General features: G+C 53.6%; 3 protein-coding genes across 45 annotated transcripts in view; 1 reads left to right on the top strand and 2 right to left on the bottom strand.

The window, feature by feature from the left end:
• The window catches only part of LOC126069572 (heat shock transcription factor, X-linked member 3-like), a 187,885-nt gene extending 174,543 nt beyond the window's left edge, over positions 1 to 13,342 (bottom strand). For 4 of the 17 annotated variants that reach the window (XR_007515972.1, XM_049873049.1, XM_049873057.1 and 1 more), the window contains exons 1-5: positions 11,607 to 11,810; positions 9,746 to 9,803; positions 8,693 to 8,779; positions 8,187 to 8,325; positions 7,529 to 7,671 (exon numbers count right to left, since the gene is read on the bottom strand). The gene's annotated coding sequence lies outside the window, so the exon portion shown is untranslated. Of the gene's footprint in view, positions 1 to 7,528; positions 7,672 to 8,186; positions 8,326 to 8,684; positions 8,780 to 9,745; positions 9,804 to 11,606; positions 11,811 to 12,441; positions 12,533 to 12,921; positions 12,951 to 13,253 lie in introns of those variants that run through there. The other 13 variants (XM_049873055.1, XM_049873052.1, XM_049873059.1 and 10 more) reach the window with 13 other exon arrangements.
• LOC126069575 (protein EOLA1-like) overlaps positions 1 to 19,690 on the top strand; it is a 117,963-nt gene extending 98,273 nt beyond the window's left edge. For 7 of the 27 annotated variants that reach the window (XM_049873082.1, XM_049873078.1, XM_049873075.1 and 4 more), the window contains 2 exons: positions 16,965 to 17,251; positions 18,049 to 19,690. In XM_049873082.1, coding sequence (XP_049729039.1) covers positions 16,999 to 17,251; positions 18,049 to 18,272 — 477 coding nt within the window. In that variant the 5' untranslated portion in view covers positions 16,965 to 16,998 and the 3' untranslated portion in view covers positions 18,273 to 19,690. The other 20 variants (XM_049873092.1, XM_049873085.1, XM_049873081.1 and 17 more) reach the window with 10 other exon arrangements.
• LOC126069508 (heat shock transcription factor, X-linked member 3-like) lies at positions 19,519 to 22,099 on the bottom strand. The gene is made up of 2 exons (XM_049872959.1): positions 20,546 to 22,099; positions 19,519 to 20,121 (listed from the first exon to the last, which is right to left on the bottom strand). Exons 1-2 carry the CDS (start codon positions 21,026 to 21,028, stop codon positions 19,519 to 19,521), a joined length of 1,086 nt encoding a protein of 361 aa, XP_049728916.1. The 5' UTR covers positions 21,029 to 22,099.
• Between the last annotated feature and the right edge of the window lie 547 nt (positions 22,100 to 22,646).

The raw sequence follows: 22,646 nt of genomic DNA, 5'->3' as shown, positions 1-22,646 counted from the left end.
CCACCAGCCGCGTTGCCAGGCCGCCCACGCAGACCGCCTGGGCCCCCTCCTGGGGTCAGTTCAGGGGGGTAGGGCTGTGCCCCGTGTTTGCGCCGTCACAAGATGTTGTGTTCAGGTCCCCTGGGCCCAGTCCTAAGCCCGGCGCCAAGGTTACCTGACTGGGACACTGGCTCCAGGCTCCAAAAACAGTCGGGGCTTCTCCGTAGTTGTTCGTTCTCCATCTCTGTCAGTCAGGTCAACTCTTTAAATCTGTGTTTGTTGTTCAGGGTTCGTAGATTGTCATGTATGTGATCGATTCACTTGTTTTTCCAAGCCTTTATTGCAAGAGGGATCCGAGGTAGCATCTACCTAGTCAGCCATCTTGGCCCCCCCACTGTATATAAGTTTTTATGTGAGAGACTGACTTGATTTGTAAACTTTCACTTAAAGCACAAGAAAAATTATTTTAAAAAGTGATCTTAAAAAAATAATCCTAAAAATGTCACTTTCAAAAACAAATACGAAACCATTGAAAAAAAAAAGAAAACTACAAGACACTCCTGCAAGAAACCAAAAGAGACCTACATAAGTGGAAAAACATACTTTGCTCAGAGATAGGAAGACTCAACACTGTGATAATGTCTATTCTACCAAAAGCCATCGACAGATACAACGCAACCCCAATCCAAATTTCAGTGGCATTTTTTAATGAGATGGAGAAACAAGTCACCAACTTCATATGGAAAGGGTAGAGCCCCGGATAAGTAAAGCATTACTGAAAAAGAAGAACAAAGTGGGAGGCCTCGCACTACCTGATTTTAGAAACTATTATACCACTATGATAGTCAAAACAGCCTGGTACTGGTACAACAACAGATACACAGACCAGTGGATCAGAATTGGGAATCCAGATGTAAATTCATCTACATAGGAGCAGGTGGTATTTGACAAAGGCCTAAAGTCAGTTAAATGGGGAAAAGAGAGTCTCTTTAACAAATGGTGCTGGCATAACTGGATATCCATCTGCAAAAAATGAGAACAAGATCCATACCTCACACCATGCACAAAAACTAATTCAAAATGGATCAGAGACCCAAATACAAAATCTAAAATGATAAAGATCACGGCAGAAAAAATGGGGACAATGAGAGGAGCCCTAATACACGGCATAAACAGTATACAACGCACTACTAAGAATGCACAAACACCAGAAGAGAAACTAGATAACCGGGAGCTCCTAAAAATCAAACGCTTATGCTTGTCAAAAGAATTCGCCAAAGGAGTAAAAAGCCAATCTACAGCCTGGGAAAAATTTTTTTGCTACAACAAATCTAACTGATGCCTGATCTCTAAAATCTACACGATACTGCAAAACCTCAATGATAAAAAGACAAAAGGCCAATTAAAAAATGGGCAAAGGATATGAGCAGGCACTTCACCAAAGAAGACATTCAAGTGGGTAACAGATACATGAGGAAATAAACGCTCTAGATCATTAGGCATTAGAGAAATGCAAATCAAAGCTACAGTGAGATAGCTTCTCACCCCAACAAGCCTAGCTTAATCCAAAAAACACAAAATAATAAATGTTGGAGAGGCTGTGGAGAGACTGTAATACTTATACACTGCTGGTGGGAATATCAAATGGTACAACCACTTTGGAAATCAATTTGGCACTTCCATAAAAAGCTAGAAATACTCCTGTCTGGAGTCGAGATGAGAAGACAGAGAGGGACAGAAGCTAACTGAATGGATATGGGGGAAAACAGGCTGGAGAGGAGGAGTGTGCTGTCTAACTAGGGGAAGAGCAGCTAGGAGTACAGAGCAAGGCGTATATAATTTTGTGTACAAGAGACTGAATTGCTTTGTAAACTTTCACTAAAGCGCAATTTTAAAAAATTCAACTTAAAGACAAAAAAGCTAGAAATAGAACTACCATACGATTCAGCAATCTCCCTCCTTCAAATATATCCTAGAGAAATAAGAGCCCTCACACAAATATATATATGCATACTCATGTTCATTGCAGCACTGTTTACAATAGCAAAAAGGTGGAAACAACCTAGGTGCCCATCAATGGAAGAATGGATAAACAAATTATGGTATATCTACACAATGGAATACCGTGCAATGATAGAGAACAATGATGAATCCGTGAAACATCTCCTAACATGGATGAATCTGGAAGGCATTATGCTGAGTGAAATTAGTCAGTCACAAAAGGACAAATATTGCATGAAACCACTATTATAAGAACTCAAGAAAAGGTTTAAACACAGAAGAAAACATTCTTTGATGGTTAGGAGAGGGGGAGGGTGGGAGAGAGGTATTCACTAACTAGAGAGTAGAGAAGAAAATATGAGCCCAAGAGACAGAAAGGGCCACATAAACCAGAGACTCCATCAGCCTGAGACCAGAAGAACTAGATGGTGCCCGGCTACCACCAATAACTGCCCTTGACAGGGAACACAACAGAGAGTCCCTCACGAAGCAGGAGAAAAGTACAGTGCAGAACTCAAGTTCTAGTAAACAGACCAGACTTAATGGACTGACTGAGACTGGAGGGACCCGAGAGGTCCTGGCCCCTGGACTCTCTGTAGCCCAAAACTAAAACCATTCCTGAAGCCAACTCTTCAGACAAAGATTAGACGGGAGTATAAGACTTCAAATGAAACTGGTGAGGAGTGTACTCCTTAGCTCAAGTAGATGCCAAGCCAAGCCAATCCAGTGCCGTTGAGTGGATTCCGACTCACAGCGACCCTATAGGACAGAGTAGAACTGCCCCATAGAGTTTTCAAGGAGCGCCTGGCGGATTCAAACTGCCGACCCTTTGGTTAGCAGCCGTAGCACGTAACCACTAGGCCACCAGGGTTTCCTCAAGTAGATAGGTGAGACTAAATGGGCAGCTCCTGTCCGGAGGCAAGATGAGAAGGCAGAGGGGGACAGGAGCTGGCTGAATGGACACGGGAAATACAGGGTGGAGAGGAGGAATGTGCTGTCACATTGTAGGGAGAGCAACTAGGGTCATATAACCACGTGAGTGTAAGCTTTTGTATGAGAAACTGATGGGAATTGTAAGCTTTCACTTTAAGCAAAAAAAAAAAAAAATCCCCTGAAGTCTCCTGAAAACCAACTGCTAAGTTGTCTTCAAACCAACAGTTTAGCTTAAATAGTAAAGAATGTCTGCCTTGGGCATTGTGCTCTTTTAAGAACTACCTACATGGGATCAAACTGACAGCAGGAACTCCAAAGATTAGGCAGGAAACTCAGGGGGCAGTGAGTTTATGTTAACGGGGGGGGGGGGGCGGGGGGGCGAACAACTCAGAAAAGGAGGGTGAGAATGTTTGCAGAAGTTGAATTCTGCATGTAGGAACTGTTTAATTGGTGTATTTTCACTGTGTATATTCTCAGCAGGAAACCCTGTCACATTTGTCCTTCATACAGTGATTGTAGTATTGGAACAAAAAGTATATTTGTGGCTCGTCTCAGGTCAGCTAGCACTATATCAACCCCAGCTTTTAGGGGGATCAAATCTGACTTTACAGGTAACTTCATGGTTGAACAGCCGCTCTCTTGCCACTCCATCCCTGAGAAGAAAACATTCATGATTGTCTTGAGGTCCTTGATGCTGTTCATTCAAGTCAACCCAATCTGCAAGATGAACCCCGCTCGGTCCAGACAATACCTTGTTCACTAATGGTAGCAGTTTTGTGCAAAAGGGAGTCTGGCATGCAGGGTATGTGACTGCCTCTTTATCAGCTTTTATTGAAAGCAAACCCTTACCAGTGGGCACCTTGGCCCAGAAGGCCGAGCTCGTTGCCATGATAAGAGCCTTGGAACTGGCAAAAGGGAAGAGAATCACCAGACACACTGACTCTAATTTTGTATTCAAATCTCTGCATGCACATGGAGCCTTATGGAAAGAAAGGGTCTCCTGAACGTCGGAGGCAAAATTATTAAGTATGGAACCGAACTGTCACAACTTTTGGACACGGTCCTAAAACCCCAAGAAGTGGCAGTAGTGTACTGCCAAGCTCACCAAAAAGGAAATACCACAATAAGACAAGGAAACCATGCAGCCAACTGGGAAGTTAAGCGAGTGGCTGCTAGTGCCCGGCCAATTTGTGCTCTCCTTCCAACCAGCTCCACACCAGACAAACCCCCGCCCCAATATACTCAAGAAGGTCTACACAGAGCCCAAGACTGGGGTGCAACCCAAGACAGTCAGGCCTGGAAACACACCCCTGACAGTAAGATTTTTATTCATGCCAATCAAGTCTTTAATTTGAGTTTTCATTTACATCAGGCTTTGAGTAATTTCACCATTTTTATACAAATAAAGAAAGAGTTACAGTATTCTGATATTTATACTTGGGGGCCTGTTACAAGATTCAGAGACAGAGAGATGTATACTCTTCAGCTTTCCTTGGTAACGAATGCCTCTAACTGTGTGATGCTCTCGAGATGTCAAACGAATTGTGTTGATTTAGGAAGAAACAACCATAGGAATTGTGGTTTCATTGACAGCGTGACATATGCCACTACTCATGTGAAGCTCCCTTCAGGTTGGTTCCTACTCTGCAGAAGTACTGCTTAACCTTATATCCCTGCTAATGCCTACCAATGGGCCCTGTTTAGTGGGGCATTTGGCTATGATCTTGCCTCTCAAGAGATTCCTCCAAAATAGGGTCACTAGAGATCTTGTCCTATATGCAACCTGTAATGATAATCGATGCTTGTTAAGTGAAGTTGAAAACATCTCCTATACTGCAATCTTGGTTTGTTTCCCAGGTTTAAAGGTTGGGGCTTATCAAGAAATAGAACATCTAGCTTACCTCAGTACAAAATCACTGAATGCCACATCACAAGCCATAGATGCTGTCATGGATTGAACTGTGTCCCCCCAAAATATGTGTCAACCTGGCTAGGCCATGATTCCCAGTACTGTGTGGTTATCTTCTGTTTTGTAATTGATATAATGTTCCTATATGTTGTAAATCCTAATCTCTGTCTGTGGTTAATGAGGCAAGACTGGATTCCCTTGAAGAAGATTAGGGTGGGATGTAACACCCTTGCTCAGGTCACATCCCTGATCCAATGGAAAGAGAGTTTCCATGGGGTGTGGCCTGCACCACCTTTTATCTTACAAGAGATAAAAGCAAGAAAGGGAGCAGAGAGGAAGGACCTCATATCATCAAGAAAGAAGCACCAGGAGCAGAGCACGTCCTTTGTAACAGGGGTTCCTGCACAGAGGAGCTCCTAATACAGGGGAAGACTGGCAAGAAGGACCTTCCTCCAGAGCTGACAGAGAGAGAAAGCCTTCCCCTGGAGCTGACACCCTGAATTTGGGACTTTTAGCCTACTTCACTGTCAAGAAATAAATTTCTCTTTGTTAAAACCATCCACTTTTGGTATTTCTGTGACAGCAGCACTAGATGACCAAGACAGATGCTATTAGCCAGGAACTAGGACAGGCCAGAGAAGTTGTTTTAGAAAATAGATCTACTTTAGATTTCTTGCTTCTATGATACAACGACACTTGTCAAGAATTCAAAGGAATATGTTGTTTAAACTTTATGGATAACTCCGAACTCATTGAACGAAAGGTGAATTGTGCAAAAGATGAGCTAGAAAAAGTAAAGATACGTGAAGGATTTGATTTTTCTTGGCTGACCTCTTGGCTGCCTGATCTTACCTGGCTAAAAGCCATATTCATTAGTGGAATTGGACTGGTCGCTATAGGCCTGTTAATCTGTTGCTGTCTCCAATTCATGCCTGTATGTGGGATGTACCCATTGCTGTCAAGTAGATTCTACTCAAAGCGACCCTATAGGAGAGAGTAGAACCCCCCCACGGAATTTCCAAGGAGCGCCTCGTGGGTTCAAACTACTGACCTCTTGGTTAACAGCCATAACACTTAACCACTACACCACCTGGGTTTCTGCCAACATGTTACTATGGTCTAATTGTAGCTAGTGTCTTTTTTTGGCTTTTTTTTTCTTTGTGGTAAATACATATGTAAGAAAACATTTGAAAATTCAACATTTTTTACATGCACAGTCTACTGACTTGAACCGTGTTCATCATGTTGTCCAACCATCACCATCATCTGTTTCCAAATGTTTCCATCACCCTTAGCAGAAGCTCAGTGCCCCCAAGCCATGAGTCTCCCTCCCCGCCTCCCTCCCACCTGCCCGCCCTGGTAACCACTAACAAACTTGGGTCTCTATATATTGGCCTAGTCTCGGTATTTTCTATACGTGGGATCATAAGATACCCGTCCCTTTGTGACCGCCTTATTTCACTCAGCATAATGCTTTCAAGGTTCATCCATGTTGTAGCATGTATCAGGAGCAACAAAAGACAAAACTGAGAAATAGGACCTCATCAAAATTAAAAATATTTGTTCATCAAAGTACTTTATCAACCAAATGAAGACAACCTACAGTCTGGAAGAAAATCTGGGGGACCCACATACCTGATAAGGGTTTAATAGCTAATGCCTTTTTATACACAGAGCAGGCCTCTTTCCTCAGCCTTCTGCAAGAATTCATTTGTGTGGATTCTAGGTGGGTGAGAGAACATGCCCTTGTTCTCTTGTCTTGCCTTCACCCACCATCCTCTTCCCAAGGTGACATTTCCAGAGCCATTTCCCGAATGCTGCCACAGTCCAGGCCATCCGTGAGCCCTCCCAAGGAAACCACATCATACCTTCTTTCTGCAGGTGAGTCAGTGGCAGTCAGGGAGCCACACGGGACAAATCACCTCTCTGGTGGGGTCCTGGCAGGATCTCACCCCAACACCCTCCATCCCCCACCTTCCACTCTCCACAGTGAATTTTAAAGTCAGGAGCAAAAACTGGAAACCTCAGCACAAGCCAGGAAAAAGACGCAGCCTTAAGGTTCCTCCAAAGGAAAAGACCCCCTTTCCAGGTCACCAACGACAGGCACCCACTGCTGGGAAGATCTTCTCTTCTGGAGCAGGCTGCCCCTGAGCCACTGGGAGCCTCCCTCTTGCTCATCAACGCGCCCCTGGGGGAGACACACAGCCTGACCCCCCGAAGCAAATGACTGACTCACCAACCAAGTGAAATCGGTGAAGTTTTCTCAGGAAAAGAACCAACGGTTTGCCTTAAAAATATATGCTTACAATGAAAACCAAGTTTAGGCATTGGCCTGATGCCCACAAAACACAGTCCAGACTCCTTAGGGTGGCCTTTAGGAAACGGAGCCCCCTGAGTGTCCTAGCCTCACCTCCCACGACCTCCCTCCAGCCATGAAACCTTCTTCAGTTGCCTGAAGGTACCTGACCCTTTCAGCCTGCACTTCCCTCACCTTCCACCTAACGAAATTCTTTTTACCTTCAAGACTCAGCTCGAATGCCCGTCGCCCTCAGTAATGCCTCCCCTCCTCTGGGCTCCTTACCCAGGGTGAGCGGTTCCTGCCTCTTCACGCTTACCTGCCTCAGTCAGCCTCATTTTAGACTCTGAGGTTTAGATTTCTGCCTGTAAGACACCAGCCCTATGAGTGACAAGGAGAGGAGTGTGTACCTTCGAAGAGCCTCTTACATGACAGGAGAGACAGTGGTGTCCACTTTGCAAGATGATGCTCTTGTCCTCAGATGTGCTCTCTCCCTTCCGGCTGGGTTTTCGCTGATGATAATAGACCATGGTGATGCCCAGGTAACAATGCCCTGGAAACAAATCCCTTTCAGAACCAAGGCATTGTCTGATGAACAAAACAGGTCAAGCACCGCCCACGAAGTGGGCTACAGGATGAAGTGGCTGTTCTGCCTACCTCAGAGAAGATGCCGGGGCCTTCACCTCCATTGCTCAGCCCACACCCTCTGGACACCCATTCTGGGTATAAGCTCATTCATTCCGTTAATACAGATGGGGCAGCCTACTGTGGGCCAGGCACTACGAGGGCCTGACCATCTGTGCCCAAGGCGGCCCCCATAGAGGGTGGCCCTTGCCCTCTGGGGGGCTGGTAGAGACTTTGTCAGGTTGGCATCTTGGCCAGAAGACACACCCTGCCCAAGCCTGCTCCCTTCCTTTTCCTTTAACAGATGTTACTCCCAGTAAGCCTTTGGCTCTCCTAACTCTCTCTCAGGGTTGGCTTCCCGGAGCACTCGGCCCAAGACAGTTGGTTCTGGAGTGGTCCAAGAACACAGGAGGGAAGATGGGGTCTTAGTACAGGTTCACTCACCGCCTGCCCAGCTGGTAAGGAGGATCCCATCCCTGGAGGAAGCAGTGTGCAGACAGCCCCGGACACAGGGTGGCAGCCTAGTGGTTGGAGTTTTCAGGTTAGAACTTCAAGTCTGCTGGCAGGTTGAGGAGATCCAGGCCTATGGAATGTACAGGAGTGACATTGGTATGCAGCGACTCAGCAAACTCTGTCTCAGCGTCAACTTCAGGAGAACCCCCTGTGCTAGGCTTTCTGAGAGAGGGTGTCCCTGGAGAATGCAATACATGGCAGAATGAGCTGCAGAGCTAGGGAGATGTCTTCCAAGAACCTTTCAGACTAGGGGGTATTCCTTTGCATTGACTGTAACAAGAGCAGATAGGCAAGCAGCAGGAAAGAGACTGGGGCCCGGAGGACACCACCGTGTGTATGGAATTGAAACCAAGACAGAGTTTCAACCTGGACATTTTCACAGGGCGCTATGGATTGAACTGTCCCCCCAATATGTGTTGGAATCCTCACCCCTGTACCTGTGGATGTGATCCTTTTGGAAATAGGATTTTCTTCCTTATGCTGAAAGGCAGCCCTGGTGGTGCAGTGGTTCAAATGCTTGGCTGCTAACCAAAAGGTTGTCGGTTAGAACCCGCCAGCCACTCCGCGGGAGAAAGACACGGCAGTCGGCTTCCATAAAGATTTACAGCCTTGGAAACCCTATGGGACAGTTCTACTCTGTCCTAAAGCGTTGCTATAAGTTGGAATTAACTCAATAGCAGTGGCGGGGGGGGGGGGGTCCTAAATCTAATCACTTCTGAGGACTACAAAGAGCAGAATGGACAACAGTATCACATATATCGGGGAACACAGGTGCCACGTGAGAATGGTCTACAAGCCATGGAACCCAGGAAGGCCCAGTACTACTGACAATGAAGGAATCGACATGGCCGTGACCGTGATTTGGAATTTAGCCTCCAGAGCTGTGAGAAAATAAATTCCCATTTTTTAAAGCCCCCGACTTGTGCTATTTCTATTACAGCAGCACTAGGAAACTAAGACACAGGAGTAGCCAGATGCCCCCCTCCCCAACACAAGTGAAGCGACTTCCCCTGGGACCACCCCGTGCGGCAGCCAACTGGCAGGACAGCCAATGGCAGCCACCACACTGGGGCTCTCCCTGCCTAGGACCCAAGTTCAGACATTCCCCATTCAGCTATGTCCTCCCGCTTCTCAGCTGACATGTGAGATGGACGAGCTGGGCGGCTTAGAACAGGGAGCCCCCACATACTCCACCCACAGCTTCCTCCAAGTAAAGCCATCTACTGTGGGTCTCCAGCCCATTAGGAAAGTCCTAGCTCTCCAAACAACAGGGTGGGGGAGTGGGAGCAACAGTGGCCACCCTTCAGAGGACCCTCAGAACATAACCGGAAACCTCCATGAGGAGGTTCAGGATCTCCAGGCAGAAGCTGGTAACACTAGTGGGGTTGGGGCCCGAGGGGGAATTATGGGAGGTGGGCCTGGTGATTGTTAAGGCCCCTTGCGGCCCCGAGGCCTCACATCCCGGGAAAAAGGCCCTCTCTGCCCCTCACCTCATCCCAGCCTTCCTGTTTCCTCGAGCTGCTCCAAGGACAGAGCAGGTGCCTCTCACTGGAAAAGAAGACAAAGGGTCCTCTGTTGAGGCAGCCAGCATTTACTAAGCAACGACTCTATCCCCGGCACCCGACTTAAAGAGTACTGAGCGAGACACAGTCCTCACCCTCGAGGGGCTCAGTGACCCCCAGCCACAGGCCCTTAGAGAACTACTCCAGGCCTGCATGATGATGGACGCTAACCGAGAAAGGAACAACATGCTAGGAGAGCTCGGAGGCAAAAGGGCCTGATGCTTTGGGGGGTGGGGCACAGAGTGTGCTGCCACAGTCAGGCCTTGAAGGAGGACTGGAGTTTGCTGGGGAGGAGGAGGCAGCCACCCAGGCTGTGAACAGCAGGGCCAAGCAGGGACTCGGGGAAGACTGTAAGGATCCCTCCATCCCCTCCCCCTACCAAAAAAAAAAAAAACAACACTACCAGGGGTTTGGGCCTCAAACAGAAGTCTTGCCAAGGTTTCAAAAGGGGACTGGTGAGGACAGATTTGACTTTACGAACTGAACTGGAGGAGGGAGGAGGCCTGCTCTGAGGGAGGACAGACAGGAGGCCACAGGCCAGGTAGGAGCTCCTGACCTGTAAGAACATGCTGAGGCCTGACGTTAGGAGGGGGCTGTGGGGATGCAGGACAGAAGCACGTGTTTTCACCAGGTATCTCAGAGGCCAGGACAGACCGCTTGGTTAGAGGGCAGGAGCAAAGCAGGGCGCCTGGAGTGGTCCGGGCAGCCCTAGCGACATGCAGAGGAGGGAGAGCAGGTCTGATGGGGCAGTTGGAATGTTCTGGTCCTGTCGGGTCTGAGGGGCATCAGGACACCCAAAGAGAGCGGGTTTTCCTCCTTGATGCAGACGCTCCTGGGGACCCCACCGACAGTGACTTCCAGGAAGGAAGCCGGCCCCGGGGGACTCGGCCCTGTGATGAAGGACCAGCCTAGAGGTCCCCAGACCCCAGGCCAGTTCGCATCCCTCTCCCTGCCTCGATGCCCTCTAGGTCCACAAGGGCGGCTGGGCTAGGTCGCTGAGGACCCCGGGGGCTGTCCGTTGGGCTTTTGCCTGGAGTGCAAGCACGAGCTGCACGCTCAGATCGTAAGGGCTAAAAGGGTACCACCTGTCTGGGCTTCTGACCCTGAAAGAACCACCAGAGCACAGACTCCTGCAGTACAGCTTGGTCCTATCATCCTGCCCTGCTCCTCTCGCAGCCACACCCCTCAGCGCCTTCGCGGAATCCCGCCCCAAAACCCCGCCCACAGCCCCTCCCCGAAGCACCGTCCCTCAGCCCCGCCCACAGACCCACCACACCTCGGCCACAGCCCCGCCCTCAGTCCCTCCCCCAGGCACCTACCAGCAGACCCGCCCCACGGCCACGCCCACAGCCCCGCCCCACAGCAACACCAGAGCTCCTCCTAGACAGGGTACCTCCCTGAAGCCCCGCCCACAGACCCATCCTACAGCCCCGCCCTGAGGTCCCGCCCACAGCCCCTCCCCAAAGCGCAATCCCGCAGCCCCGCCCCCGCGGCCCCGCCCACAGCCCCGCCCGCAGCCCCGCCATCCACAGCCCCGCCCCACCGCAACACCTTAGCTCCTCCTGGACCGCGGCCCCTGCTCTCCCTCAGCAGACATCCGTGCCACAGCTCCTCCTCCCCACAGCCGCGCCCCACTCGTCCAGCACCCCTGCCCCGCAGAAACATCACAACTCCTCCTCCTCCTCATGGCCGCGCTGCCTGGTGGCTCCCTTATTCACGTCCTACAGCCCCGCCCGGAAGGAACGTTAGGGCTCAACCGCAACAGCCGCGCCCCGCCCCTCCCGCATACCTGCCGCACAGCTCCGTCCTGCTCCTGCCTCAGCCCCGCGGCTACCTCAGAGCTCCTCTCCTCACAGCCACGCCCTGCTTCTCCTGCAGCCCCGCGCCACTGCTCTTAGAGTCCCGACCCAAACAGCCGACCCAATGCTCCCGCAACCCTCCGCACAGATATTCCGCCACACAGATATTCTGCCCCACAGATCCTCTCCACCACAGCCCCTTCCCGCCTTGGCTTTATTCAGCCCCGCCCCTCGCCTTAAACCTTCCGCAACTCCACCCCACAGCCTGTCACAAGCACCGCCCGAAGCCCCACCTCCGCACAGCCTGCCACTCTCCGCCCCCAGCCCCGCCCCACAGCTCCATCCGACTCCGCCTCTCGCATTTCCGCCTAGGTCGGCCCCCAGCCCAGCCCCGTAACCCCACTTCCTGTGACCCCGCCCCGCAGAGCGTAGGAACGCCTCCTCCCTGCAGCCCCGCCCCTCAGCTCAACATCCACTAACACCTCCCCACAGCACCGCCCTAGTCCTCCATCTTACTCTATTTGCATTTCTGCCTGTCTAGGTGCACCGCCTACCCCAGAGAAGCCCCGCCCCCGTTCCCTCGTAACCCCGCCCCCTTCTCTCCTAACCCCGCCCCCTAGCTGATCCGAGAGCCACACAACGAAGTTAATCTACCAATAGCCACGCCCCACTCTGCTCGGAGCCACGCCCAAGAATTCTTCCTCCGCGGCCACGCCCCCATGGCTCAGGCCCCGCCCACTGCTCCCGCAGTCCCGCCCATCCTTCACTCCAAAGCTCCGCAGTGCCCTACACATAGCTCCGGCTCCCCAAAAACCCGCGCTCCACCTGGGCCCCTTCGCCTCCACACACTCCACGAAGCTAGATCCACATCTCAGGCCCTGCTCCTCCTCTCTCAGCTCCGTCCAGACTCCGCCCCGATATCCCCGCAGTCCCGCCCCGTCGTCTTCCCCACAGGGGGTCCCCAAGTCTCCGAGCCTTCTCCTCCCAGAACTACACCCTTCCGCATCCCCATACCCGCCCAACAGCTCATTATCCCCACAGCCCCGCCCCCTAATGCCGGAGCCACGCCCCTCCGCCACCTTAGCCCGCCCCGCCCCTCCGCCAACTCAGCCCCGCCCCTCCACCTCCCCAGTCCCGCCCCTCCACTTCCCAAGCCGCGCCCCCAACGCCTTCGCCACGCCCCTTTTCGTCTTCGCCACGCCCCCAGCTCCGTGTACTCCTCCCCAACTCCTTCCGACCGCCCTCCTCTGGCCCACCCACGCCAGCCTCGGCCTCAGCAGCGCTTCCTGACCACGCTGACGATACCTTCCAGGGAGACTGAGCGTGTGTGCGTGCTTTCGTCATTACGTGACCGCGTAAGTGCGTGCGTGGCTTCCGGTTGGCCCTTGTCCCCTGGAAGGCGGGGCGTCAGTGGTGCCTTAACTCGGTCTCTCTCCACGATCTGTCCCCTGAGGCCGCGAAGCGCGGGCCCGCGCGGGCGCCCTTGACCCTGGGGACCAAATACTGTGGGCGCCGTTCTTCCTGGCGCGGGACCTCCCCCCGTCCCCCTCGCAAGCCTGGGACCTGAAGGCCTGAGACCCGCCCCCCAGTGACAGCCCTGGACCCTGCTGTCAGCTCCACCCTCCGCGGGATGGTACCTGGGGGCCGAGGGGTGGAAACACTTGCCGGGCAGCCGAGGTCCTGCTTCCTGTCCCTGTGACAGTGGGGGTCACGGGTCATTTCTCTCGTCTCTTCCGGGTAGGGGGGGCCCACTCAGAGGAAAGGATGTCTGTGCTGCTGACTATGCCTCCAGGGTACGCTCCCCCAGCCAGGAGGAGGGACCATGCCCTGAGGGAGGTGGAGGCTGTGTTTCCCATCAGCCTGACCGCCTGGCCCCAGCCTTCAGACTTCTTCTAACCTCCACCCCTGCCGACACCTTTCTGCCCCCGCCCCCGTCACCGTCATCTAGTGCTGCTTCGAGAGAAATGCCACGAGCGGATGGCCTTAACAAACAGAAATTTATTCTCTCACAGCCTAGGAGGTTAGAAACACCAGCTCCAGGGGAAGGCTTTCTCTGGAGGAAGGTCCTTGTCCTCAGTCTTCCCCTGGACTAGGAGTTTCTCTGAGGGGGAACCCCAGGTCCAAAGGACGCCCTCTGCTCCCGGCACTGCTTTCTTTGTGGTATGAGGTCCCCCATGTTTCCCTGATGCATTCTCTCTTTTGCCTCTTGTCAGGTAAAACGTGATGCAGGCCACACCCTAGGCAAACACCCTTTACATTGGGTCAGGGATGTGACATCTATCCCGCCCTAATACTCTTTAACATAGCCTAATCTTACTTCATTAACCAGGGGTGCAGATTAGGATTTACAACACAGGAAAATTACATCAATCACAAAATGGGGGACAACCACACAATACTGGCGGTCATAGCATAACCCAGTTGACACATATTTTGGGGGGAAACAATTCAATCCATGACACCACCCTTCCCCAACATTGCTGCCTTGTACTGTGGCTGTTTCTCATCATCCTTGTCCTTCTACAGGTGAAGGAGCTGAAACACGTGCAGGAACATCGCTCCTCAGCCACAAAACAGGTACTCTGTGCGCACAAGGCAGGAGGGGACTGGATCCCATCCGTTCTCTCGGGCGTTGTCCTTGGGATCCTGTGCAGTTGGTGACAAGGGTCCGTCAGCCAAGGAACCAGGCGACCTTCAGGCTAGGTATAGGCCCTGATACAAGAAATAGCAACGGCCTTCCACGTGGGAGCAGCCGACCGCCCTCGCAAATAACCCAAATCCAGTGAAAACCATGGCAGGGGAACCTTGTCTTAGTCATCTAGTGCTGCCGTGACAGGAGTACCAGAAGTACGTCGCTTTCACATAGAGAAATTTATTTTTTCATAGTCTAGTAGGTTACAAGTCCAAATTCAGGGCATCAGCTCCACGGGAAGGCTCTCTCTGTCAGCTCTGGAGATGGGCCCTTGTCATCAGTCCTCCCCTGTTCGAGGAGCTTCTCAGGCGCAGGGACCCCAGGTCCAAAGGACACGCTCTGCTCACAGTGCTGCTTTCTTGGTGGTATGAGGTCCCCAACTCTCTGTTGCTTCCCGTTCCTTTTTATCTCTTGGGAGATGAAAAGTGGTGGAAGCCACACCCCTGGGTCACTGCCTCTACCTTGGATCAGGGAAGTGACCGGAGTGAGGGTGATGTTACCATTGCACCCTAATCCTCTTAACATAAAATTACAATCACAAAATGGAGGACAACCACACAATGCTTGGAGTCATGGCCTAACCAAGTTGACACACACATTTTTGGGGGGACACAATTCACTCCATAACATTCCACCCTTTGCCCCCCCCCCGAAATCACATCCTTGCAACATGCAAAACATATTCTTCCCGTCATATCATAGCAGAAGCCTTAATTCCAAATCCAAAAATTCTTCTTCACCTGTGAAATCTAAAACACAAGTTATCTGCTTCCAAGGGTACAATGGCAAAACAGACACAAGTTAGACATTTCCATTACAAATGGGAGGAACTGGCAGGAGAAGAAGGCATTAACAGGCAGCAAGCAAGTCAGCAGAAAACATTACATTAGCTCTCAAAGCTTGGAAAATAATCCACTGTTCTCTGAGACAATTTTATACAATACCCCTGCCCTCCAGACTCTAAGTACTAGCCACACTCTCCGAATTCTGAGTGGAGGCCCCTCGGCCCTGGGCTTTTAACTCTGCCTTCTAGGCCCACTGGGACGGCAACTCTATTCCCTTGGGTTTAGGTGCACAATTCCTGTAGTCCATCTGAGTGGCGACTCCACCCTTAGAAACACCAGTGGCCATGGCTCCACCCTTTGAAACCCCCCAAGGTCACGGCCATACCTTTTGAGACTGAGGCAGCTCAGCTACTTGTGTTCCCTGTCTCTTTAGCTTCTGTTTTCTCGTTTCTCGGCCTCTTGGCTCCTTGGGCCTCAAATGCCTGCATCTACCCTCCTGGGGCAAGTATTCCAAAGCTCTGTAGCTCCAGCAAGGTTGGCAAAGTCAAGCAGAAGGTTGGTGCTCAGGGTTGTCCAAGGAAGCTGAGCCCAGTGTAGAGGGAGGAAGGGCTGTGGAGGGCGTCTTAGAGACAGGCCTCAGGAGCGAGCAGAGGAAGAGGTCTTCTGAAGGAGACTGAGGCCAGGGTGGAAGAAGGAGGCGGTAGGGCAGTTGGTGTCACAGGAGCCCCGAGGAGGACAGTCTCCAGAGGGGGACAAGAGTCGGGCGAGCGAGTGTCAGGTCCTGCCAGTGCCCACGCACCAACTGAGCACCATCCCTGGAGGAGTCCCCGGCTCCTCACAGCCATCCCTGAGGCGGGGACCCATGGCACAAGAGGTGTGCACCTGAGGGAGCCAAGGACCAGAGAGATGGAGAACCCAGGCCGTGTGGGACGCTCTGGGGGTATCCCAGCCGCCTAACTCCAGGAGAGGTCACCGTCTCAGGGTGTCATAACTGCCTCCCCAGGAGAGCGGAAGGGCGGGCTGCTCAGGGAGTCCTGCTGGAGAGATCCCATCAGACGACACAGAAAGTCTCCAGGGGAGGCTGCGTGAAGTCGGGTCCCTGTGACCAGGGGCACCTCGTTTCCTGCTTCAGGGAGGGAGTGAAGGTAGCTCGGACCCTGTGGGCTCCTGTGGGGCTTTAAACTCCATTCTCTGTGGTCACGCAGCCTCTGGGCCCAGAGGTAGAAGACATATGCTTGTTAATGCCAGTCTTTCCTGCTCTGGATGGCTTGTCCCTGATGGCGTTGGGGTCCCTACAGCTCAGGGTGGGGCAGGGCCGGCTGCTGCCAGGGGACAGAAATGGTGGGGGAAAGAACTGAGGGAATGTTGCTTCAAGGGGTCAGGAGGAGAACCCCACGGGGTTTTGTGAGGTGGGGGTGGCAGGGTGTCCCAGGGCCAAGGGTGAATGTTGAGCAGCCCAGGGGAGGAGCCAGGCAGGTGGGGCCTGCAGTGCCCCCTGGGTAATGGGGCGGGAGGGAGCCCTGCAGCATCCCCACAAGTGCATGAGAGAGGGCTGAGGGCTGGAGTCCCCCTTCCCCCCCAGGCCCAGGCCTTCCTGTGTACCCTCAGGTGACCTCTGGGCTGCACCCACTGCACGCTGTCCTGGCTTTAACTCAGATGAGCACCAGTCACTGGATCCACACGCTCCCATGTGTCCCACCATGGTGGGGACGCAGTGTCCCAGTGTGCATAGGGAAGGAGCAAAGGCTTTCTCCTCCCCAGTCAAAGACAGTGCAGTTTCGGGGCACGCCGGGGCCGTCAGGCCCACAGGCTGTGGCTTAGAGGCCTGGTGGGTGACTCTGGTCCACGCACGGTGCGTCCTCTGTCCCTAGCCACACTAAGAGGAGGAGCAGAAAGCTCGCGGAGATGAAGTTCGCCTGCCTCTCCTTCCGGCAGCCCTATGCCGGCTTGGTCTTGAATCGAGTCAAGACCCTGGAGACGCGCTGGCGTCCCCTGCTGAGCGGCCACTGCAACCGGACCCTGGCCATACACATCGCCCACAGGGACTGGGAAGACGACACCTGGCGGGAGCTGCTGCTGAACAGGCTGGGAATGACGCCGGCCCAGGTCCAGGCCCTGATCCAGGAGGGGGAGCGATTCGGCCGAGGGGTGATTGCAGGCAAGTGACACCAGGCCCAGCTGCTGGAGGCTCCACCTTCTCTTTACTGCTGAGTGGGGTCCTGAGGGGCTGGGAGCAGCTACATGCAGAGGGCAGGGGCAGGCAGCGTGCACTGGGTCGGGGGCTGACCCGGGGGCCAGCTGGGGCCTTGTCTGCGACGGTCGGTGCCCTCGGGTCAGCCCTTGCCCTGCTCGGGGCCACAGCTCCCCACGGTGATCTGAGAGGCTAGGACAGGTCCGTTTCCACAGGTGTTGTCATGTGTGCGCATGTTTGTGTGTGCGTGTCCCTGGCAGAGACCACTGGAAGCATTATGGCTCTTAGGGCAGGTTGGATCCCCCAGCGTCCGACTGCCGGCCTAGGGTCCCAGGCCCGCTCCACCCCCAGCCAGCAGCATCTTGGGCAAATCGCCTCACTTCGCGGGGGCTGAAGTTGTCCACACTGTCAGCACCTGAGAGATGGTGGCCTGTGGAGGCATCGGCTTTCCTGTGAGTCCCCAGCGACCAGGGCCCCTGCCGACTGCTGCCCTGAGAATCTGGCCAGGCCCCGCACAGTCCTTGTGGGATCCTTGAGGACAGGCCCTCATCCTCCCAGCTTCGAGCCCTCCCTCGGCCTTCCCTGGCACACACTGAGCAGCATCTGGCATGTCCAGACGCTCCCTAAGGGGGGCTCAGGTCGCCGAGTTCCTTGGGGTGCTGTCATCTCAGTCCTCAGTGATTGTCACTTTGAATGAGTTTGTCGCACATGCAGGCTCGGACCTGGAAGGCAGAAACAGTCGTGTTTCTCTTGTCCGTGTGCAGGGCTCGTTGACTTGGGAGAAACCGTGCAGTTCCCCAAAGACCTAGCTCCGGAGGAGGCTGTACAGCTGGAAACCCGAGCCCTGCTCACCGATTTGAAGGACAAGTACCTGACGGCGCTCTCTAACCCACGCTGGCTGCTGCAGCCCGTACCCGGGAAAGGAGGCAAGGATGTCTTCCAGGTGGACATCCCAGAGCATCTGATCCCCTCGGGGCAGGAGGGGTGATGAGGCAGGACCCCCGAGAGGGACAGGACCGAGGAGCAAGCCTAATGCCTTCACCACTGTGACTCGGATACTTGAACCTCTTGAAATCCCAGTCGCCTCTGCACCAGAGAGCAGGCCCTGCTCTGTGCTTTCCTGTGACTGACTGCCGCGCTCAGATGGGTGGTGGGGAGGGTGGGGCTCTCCAGGGGAGGTGTCTCTTTGTGCTCCTGGACAATGTCTCAAGGACTTTGTCCTCTACCAGGAAACGTCTGGGCAGGGCCACTATTTGGGTACACTGATGTCTGCATCATGCAAATAAATACATGGAGAAGACTGTTTAGCATCTGGGGGCCCCCTTGTCCCCCTCCTCTCTCTTCCCTCTGGTGAAACTGGAAGACTGTGGAGCAGCATCCGGGGGAGCTCGTGAAAGGCTGGGGTGGGGCCTGAATGTCACCTGCGCCTGGGCAGCCGTTGTGACCTCCTCCCCAATGAAGAGAACGTCTGAACTGACGCAGCGGCTACGTCCTCTGCCATCTCCCCGTGCTCGGTTGGACAGTGGATTTGCTTAGTGAAGCACACACAGCACACACGTTTGCACAGCTCCTTCCCGTCCCTAGAGACGATCCCAAACAGCGCTCCTAGAGCTTGCCTTTGCACAGTGAGAAGTCTGTAGTGGGATTTGTTTTACCATTTCCGAGCACACTTTCTAGCGGTCATTGTCTATGAGGGTGAGAGGCTGTTTGCTCCTAGCCTTGGCTGGAACAACCCAGCTCTCCTGAGCCACAATGACGTGCTAGTGTGACCCTTGGCAGATGGGGTGGCCCTGGTTTCAGGGGCCCTCTTTGGAGCTAGGGACACTCAGCTGCAGGCCAGAAACTCAGGGGACCCATGATCCAAAGACTGCCACTTCCAGGACATCAATGGTGTCAGCTGACACCCTTGTGAGGCAGCAGCAAGTCTGGCTTGTCACCTGCTCAGCAGGCGGAGCTCAGTGACCAGAGCTTCAAACTGGCCCTCCCCACTCCCTGCAGAACCCTGTGCTAAGTGTGAAGATGCTGCCGCTGGAAAGGAAACGGTCAGCAGCGGGGTCCAGGGCCCAGCTGGAGATGACTGTCAGCCTCCTGCTTCCACCGATGAGACGCCTTTAGTGTGGAGGGCTAGAGACAACACAGACTGGCAGTTCTCATTAGATCATTTATTTACCCTTAGGAAAGCCGAAAATAGGTTCCTGGTTAGAAAATGGCTCTCCTGACCAGGGCCTGGGGGCCTACGGTGCCTGCTCATCCCTGAACTGTTCGCAGATGGAACAGTGGTAGTCCGAGGGGCTGTCCCCCTGGGGGTCGGAGGGTTCCTCGGGAGCCATGACCGACAGGCCTGCCAGCAGGATGGAGTAGCAGGCATTGTACAGGGTCATGACTGAGGACGCATCAGAGTAGCCCCCAGGCTCGGTGAGCGGCTCCCCCTCCCCCACCATCCCGGCGCTGACCTGGGGCTCGAACATGTCACGGTGAGAGGTGCTCTCCCAGCTGGGCACGCTGCACTGGGCGAGGGGAGGCTGCTCCATGGAGGCCTCGGCCACACTGCTCACCGACGAGATACTAGAGGACCTGACGGACGGGGTGGGGCTGGGCCCCAGGACGTCGGGAGGGTTCTTCGGGGACGCCCCCTTGCTTTCCTTAATGGCGTTCTTCTGCTGGATTCGAGCCGAGTGTCTGGTCGCTGCCAGCTTCTTCCTCTTGGGAGGCGGGGCCGCGGGGGCAGGCAGGGTGGGCGCCTTGGCTGGCTGAGCGCTGCCCTCGGCTTGGCGTCGTCTCTTGATGTTTTGGAGGAGCAGAGGCTGGTCCCTCTTAAAGTTGCAGTTGCGGTAGACCTGAAACACAAGGGACGTGTCGGGCATCCTGGGGCCCCAGAGTCATCCCCACCCCCTGCCCCGAAATCCTGGTCTCCTTGTGCTCTGCAGAATATGTGTTTTCTAAAATGGCTGTGTAGTTTTCCCATACCCTAAATCAGGGGCTCTCTAAAGGGAAATACATTCACAGATGGACCCGTGACTGTGTGATCCCACAGGACCTGGCCTCTTGGAGTTGGTGGTAGCACTACAGGGCACCTCTAAGGGAGCTGCAGTTTAACGTCAACACCTATAGGTTCAAAGCGGACATTCTGGACTCTCAGTAAATAATGTCTCGTGTGAAAAACCTCATCCTGGAACATAAACCCTTTCGGTCTGTCCCCCACCCCGGCATACTACAAAGATGGTCGAGGACCAATATGGGACACAGGTGCTTCTACTTTACCATCACTTTCGTCTTCCCCAGAGCCTTGCTGGGGCGGATTTTGATGAAGCCGTGGAGGTTAAGCTGTCGATTGAAAGCCTTCAAGCTGTCCGTTTCAAAAATTCTCTCTGCACCTCTGCGGCGAAGGACTTCCCTCTGGAAGAGGTCCTTCTCGATGATCACCGTGTTCCCGCTGTCGCTCCAGCGCACGGACTTGAACGCGTCGTTCTCCACGATCATCCACAGCTTCCTTGGGAAGGCGAGCTGGAGAGCGTCACTCTCTTCTACCCGGACAGCTGCGCCTGGTGTTGGGCCCTCTGGTTCCAGCTTGTCCGGGGAGCCTGCGTCTTCGCTCGTGTCTCGGCCACCATGCTCGTCCAAAATCTCCCCGGAAGCCAGCTTTGGCTCAGGGACAGGATTCGACGGGACCCCTCCTTCTGGCTTGTCACCAACAGATGGGGCCAGGTTGACTTTGTATCTCTTTCTACAACCCTGAGCCGCCATGGAACTAAGCTAGCATCAGGAGCACTTCGTACCCAAGACCGTACCACTGTCGGATCCAGTCACCAATGCCTTTGGTCAGACCGGGGATGCCCAGTAAATAGTGCCCACACTGTTCTAGAGTCTCCGTGGTGAGGTAACTGGCTGCTGAGGTCATTGTCCTGTGATGTCACAAAGCAGGCTCATGGGCACTCAGGGACAGGCAGCCCTGGCCAAGTGGGGGAGGGGCCGGGTGGCAGGGACCAATTTCTTCTTTTCTGAAAGTGTGGAAAGACTGAGTTCAAGTTCCCAGAAAAGCCCCCCACCTACTGACAGGCACATTGTTTTCGTGGGGCCAGACCCTAGATGAGTAAAGAAAGCACGAACCCATCTCCACCCCACCTTCAAAACAGGGGAGGCTGAGAAGGCCAGCCCTTGGTTAGTCCTAGCTTGGCACCTCCAAGTATACCTGGGTTGCAGGGTTCCCTGGTGTCTCTGTAGCTCCCAGAAGATGGCAGTTGCTAGCGGCTAGTTGGCCTATTCTCCACCACGTGCCCTGTACCCCTCTTTCCTGTTGTGGGTTCCCCCTTCCAGCTGCCCTTGCCAGTTGGCTGGCACCACTCAGGAAAAAGTCCTGTTTTATTGCCACTCTGTCAAAATGTCCCCATGCAGCACCAGCCTGAGCGCAGCGGGTTGCTCCCAAAGCACCGTAGGCTCCATGACTGGATACCCACAGTGTGTGTTGTACTTGGAGTCTCCCGTTGAGTCGCCTCAGCTCCAAGACTCGTCCCACTGCAGATGGCAGCAGGTTGTCTGATCATTACCATTTCTTCCCCAAGGATACTGTTCCTGTGGCCCAAGGCCCACCCATTTAAGGAGTACCTGTGTCTGACTGCCCCTTCCACATCCCCTGCCCCAAACACTTCCTCTCAGTGGCCGCCTTGGCTCTGTCTCTAAAGCTGCAGCCCCTTCCTTCAGGAGGAGTTGTGACTGGGCTTTCCGCCCACATTTCTCCCCTCCCACGTCCACTCTGGGTCTCCTTTGGGACTTCCTCTTTCACTGACCTGATGTGAGGTTCAGTGTACAATGCGCCAACTTGCCAGCCCCGTTCTCCCTGCCCCGGAAGTTCGTCCACCCCTCCCCGAGTCCTTCTCCGCCATTCCCATGATTGCAGGGTGCATGTGCAATGATCTTGTTTGCTGTGTGTCAGATGGTTTTCACAAGGTCTACTGTACACAAACTCAGACCCACGGGCATTCCTACATGCTTACCTAAAACCAACCAAACCAGTCCTGTTGCCTTCAAGTCCATTCTGACTCATGGCTACCCTACAGGACAGAGTAGAACTGCCCCATAGTTTCCATGGAGCGACTGGTGGATTTGAACTGCCATCCTTTTGTTTAGCAGCCCTATCACTTAAACCACTAGGCCAACAGGGTTTCCACATTCTTAGCTAGACGGGACTAAGGGAAGCCAATGTGAAAATCCCCACTAATGTGTATTTGAGCCTAGGGGAAACACTGAATGAGAGTGCAGGTACAAAACCCAAGGGCAAATCCTCATAGGCCCCAGGTGACACGGTTCTGCAGTGTGTTTGGTGATACATGCTCCCTGGCCTTTGTGGACAATTTGTTCTCAATAT

This window comes from Elephas maximus, chromosome X, assembly GCF_024166365.1.
Source record: "Elephas maximus indicus isolate mEleMax1 chromosome X, mEleMax1 primary haplotype, whole genome shotgun sequence".
Classification (NCBI taxonomy): Eukaryota; Metazoa; Chordata; class Mammalia; order Proboscidea; family Elephantidae; genus Elephas; species Elephas maximus.
The sequence above is the reverse complement of the archived record's forward strand: the minus strand, read 5'-3'. Positions and strand labels throughout refer to the sequence as shown.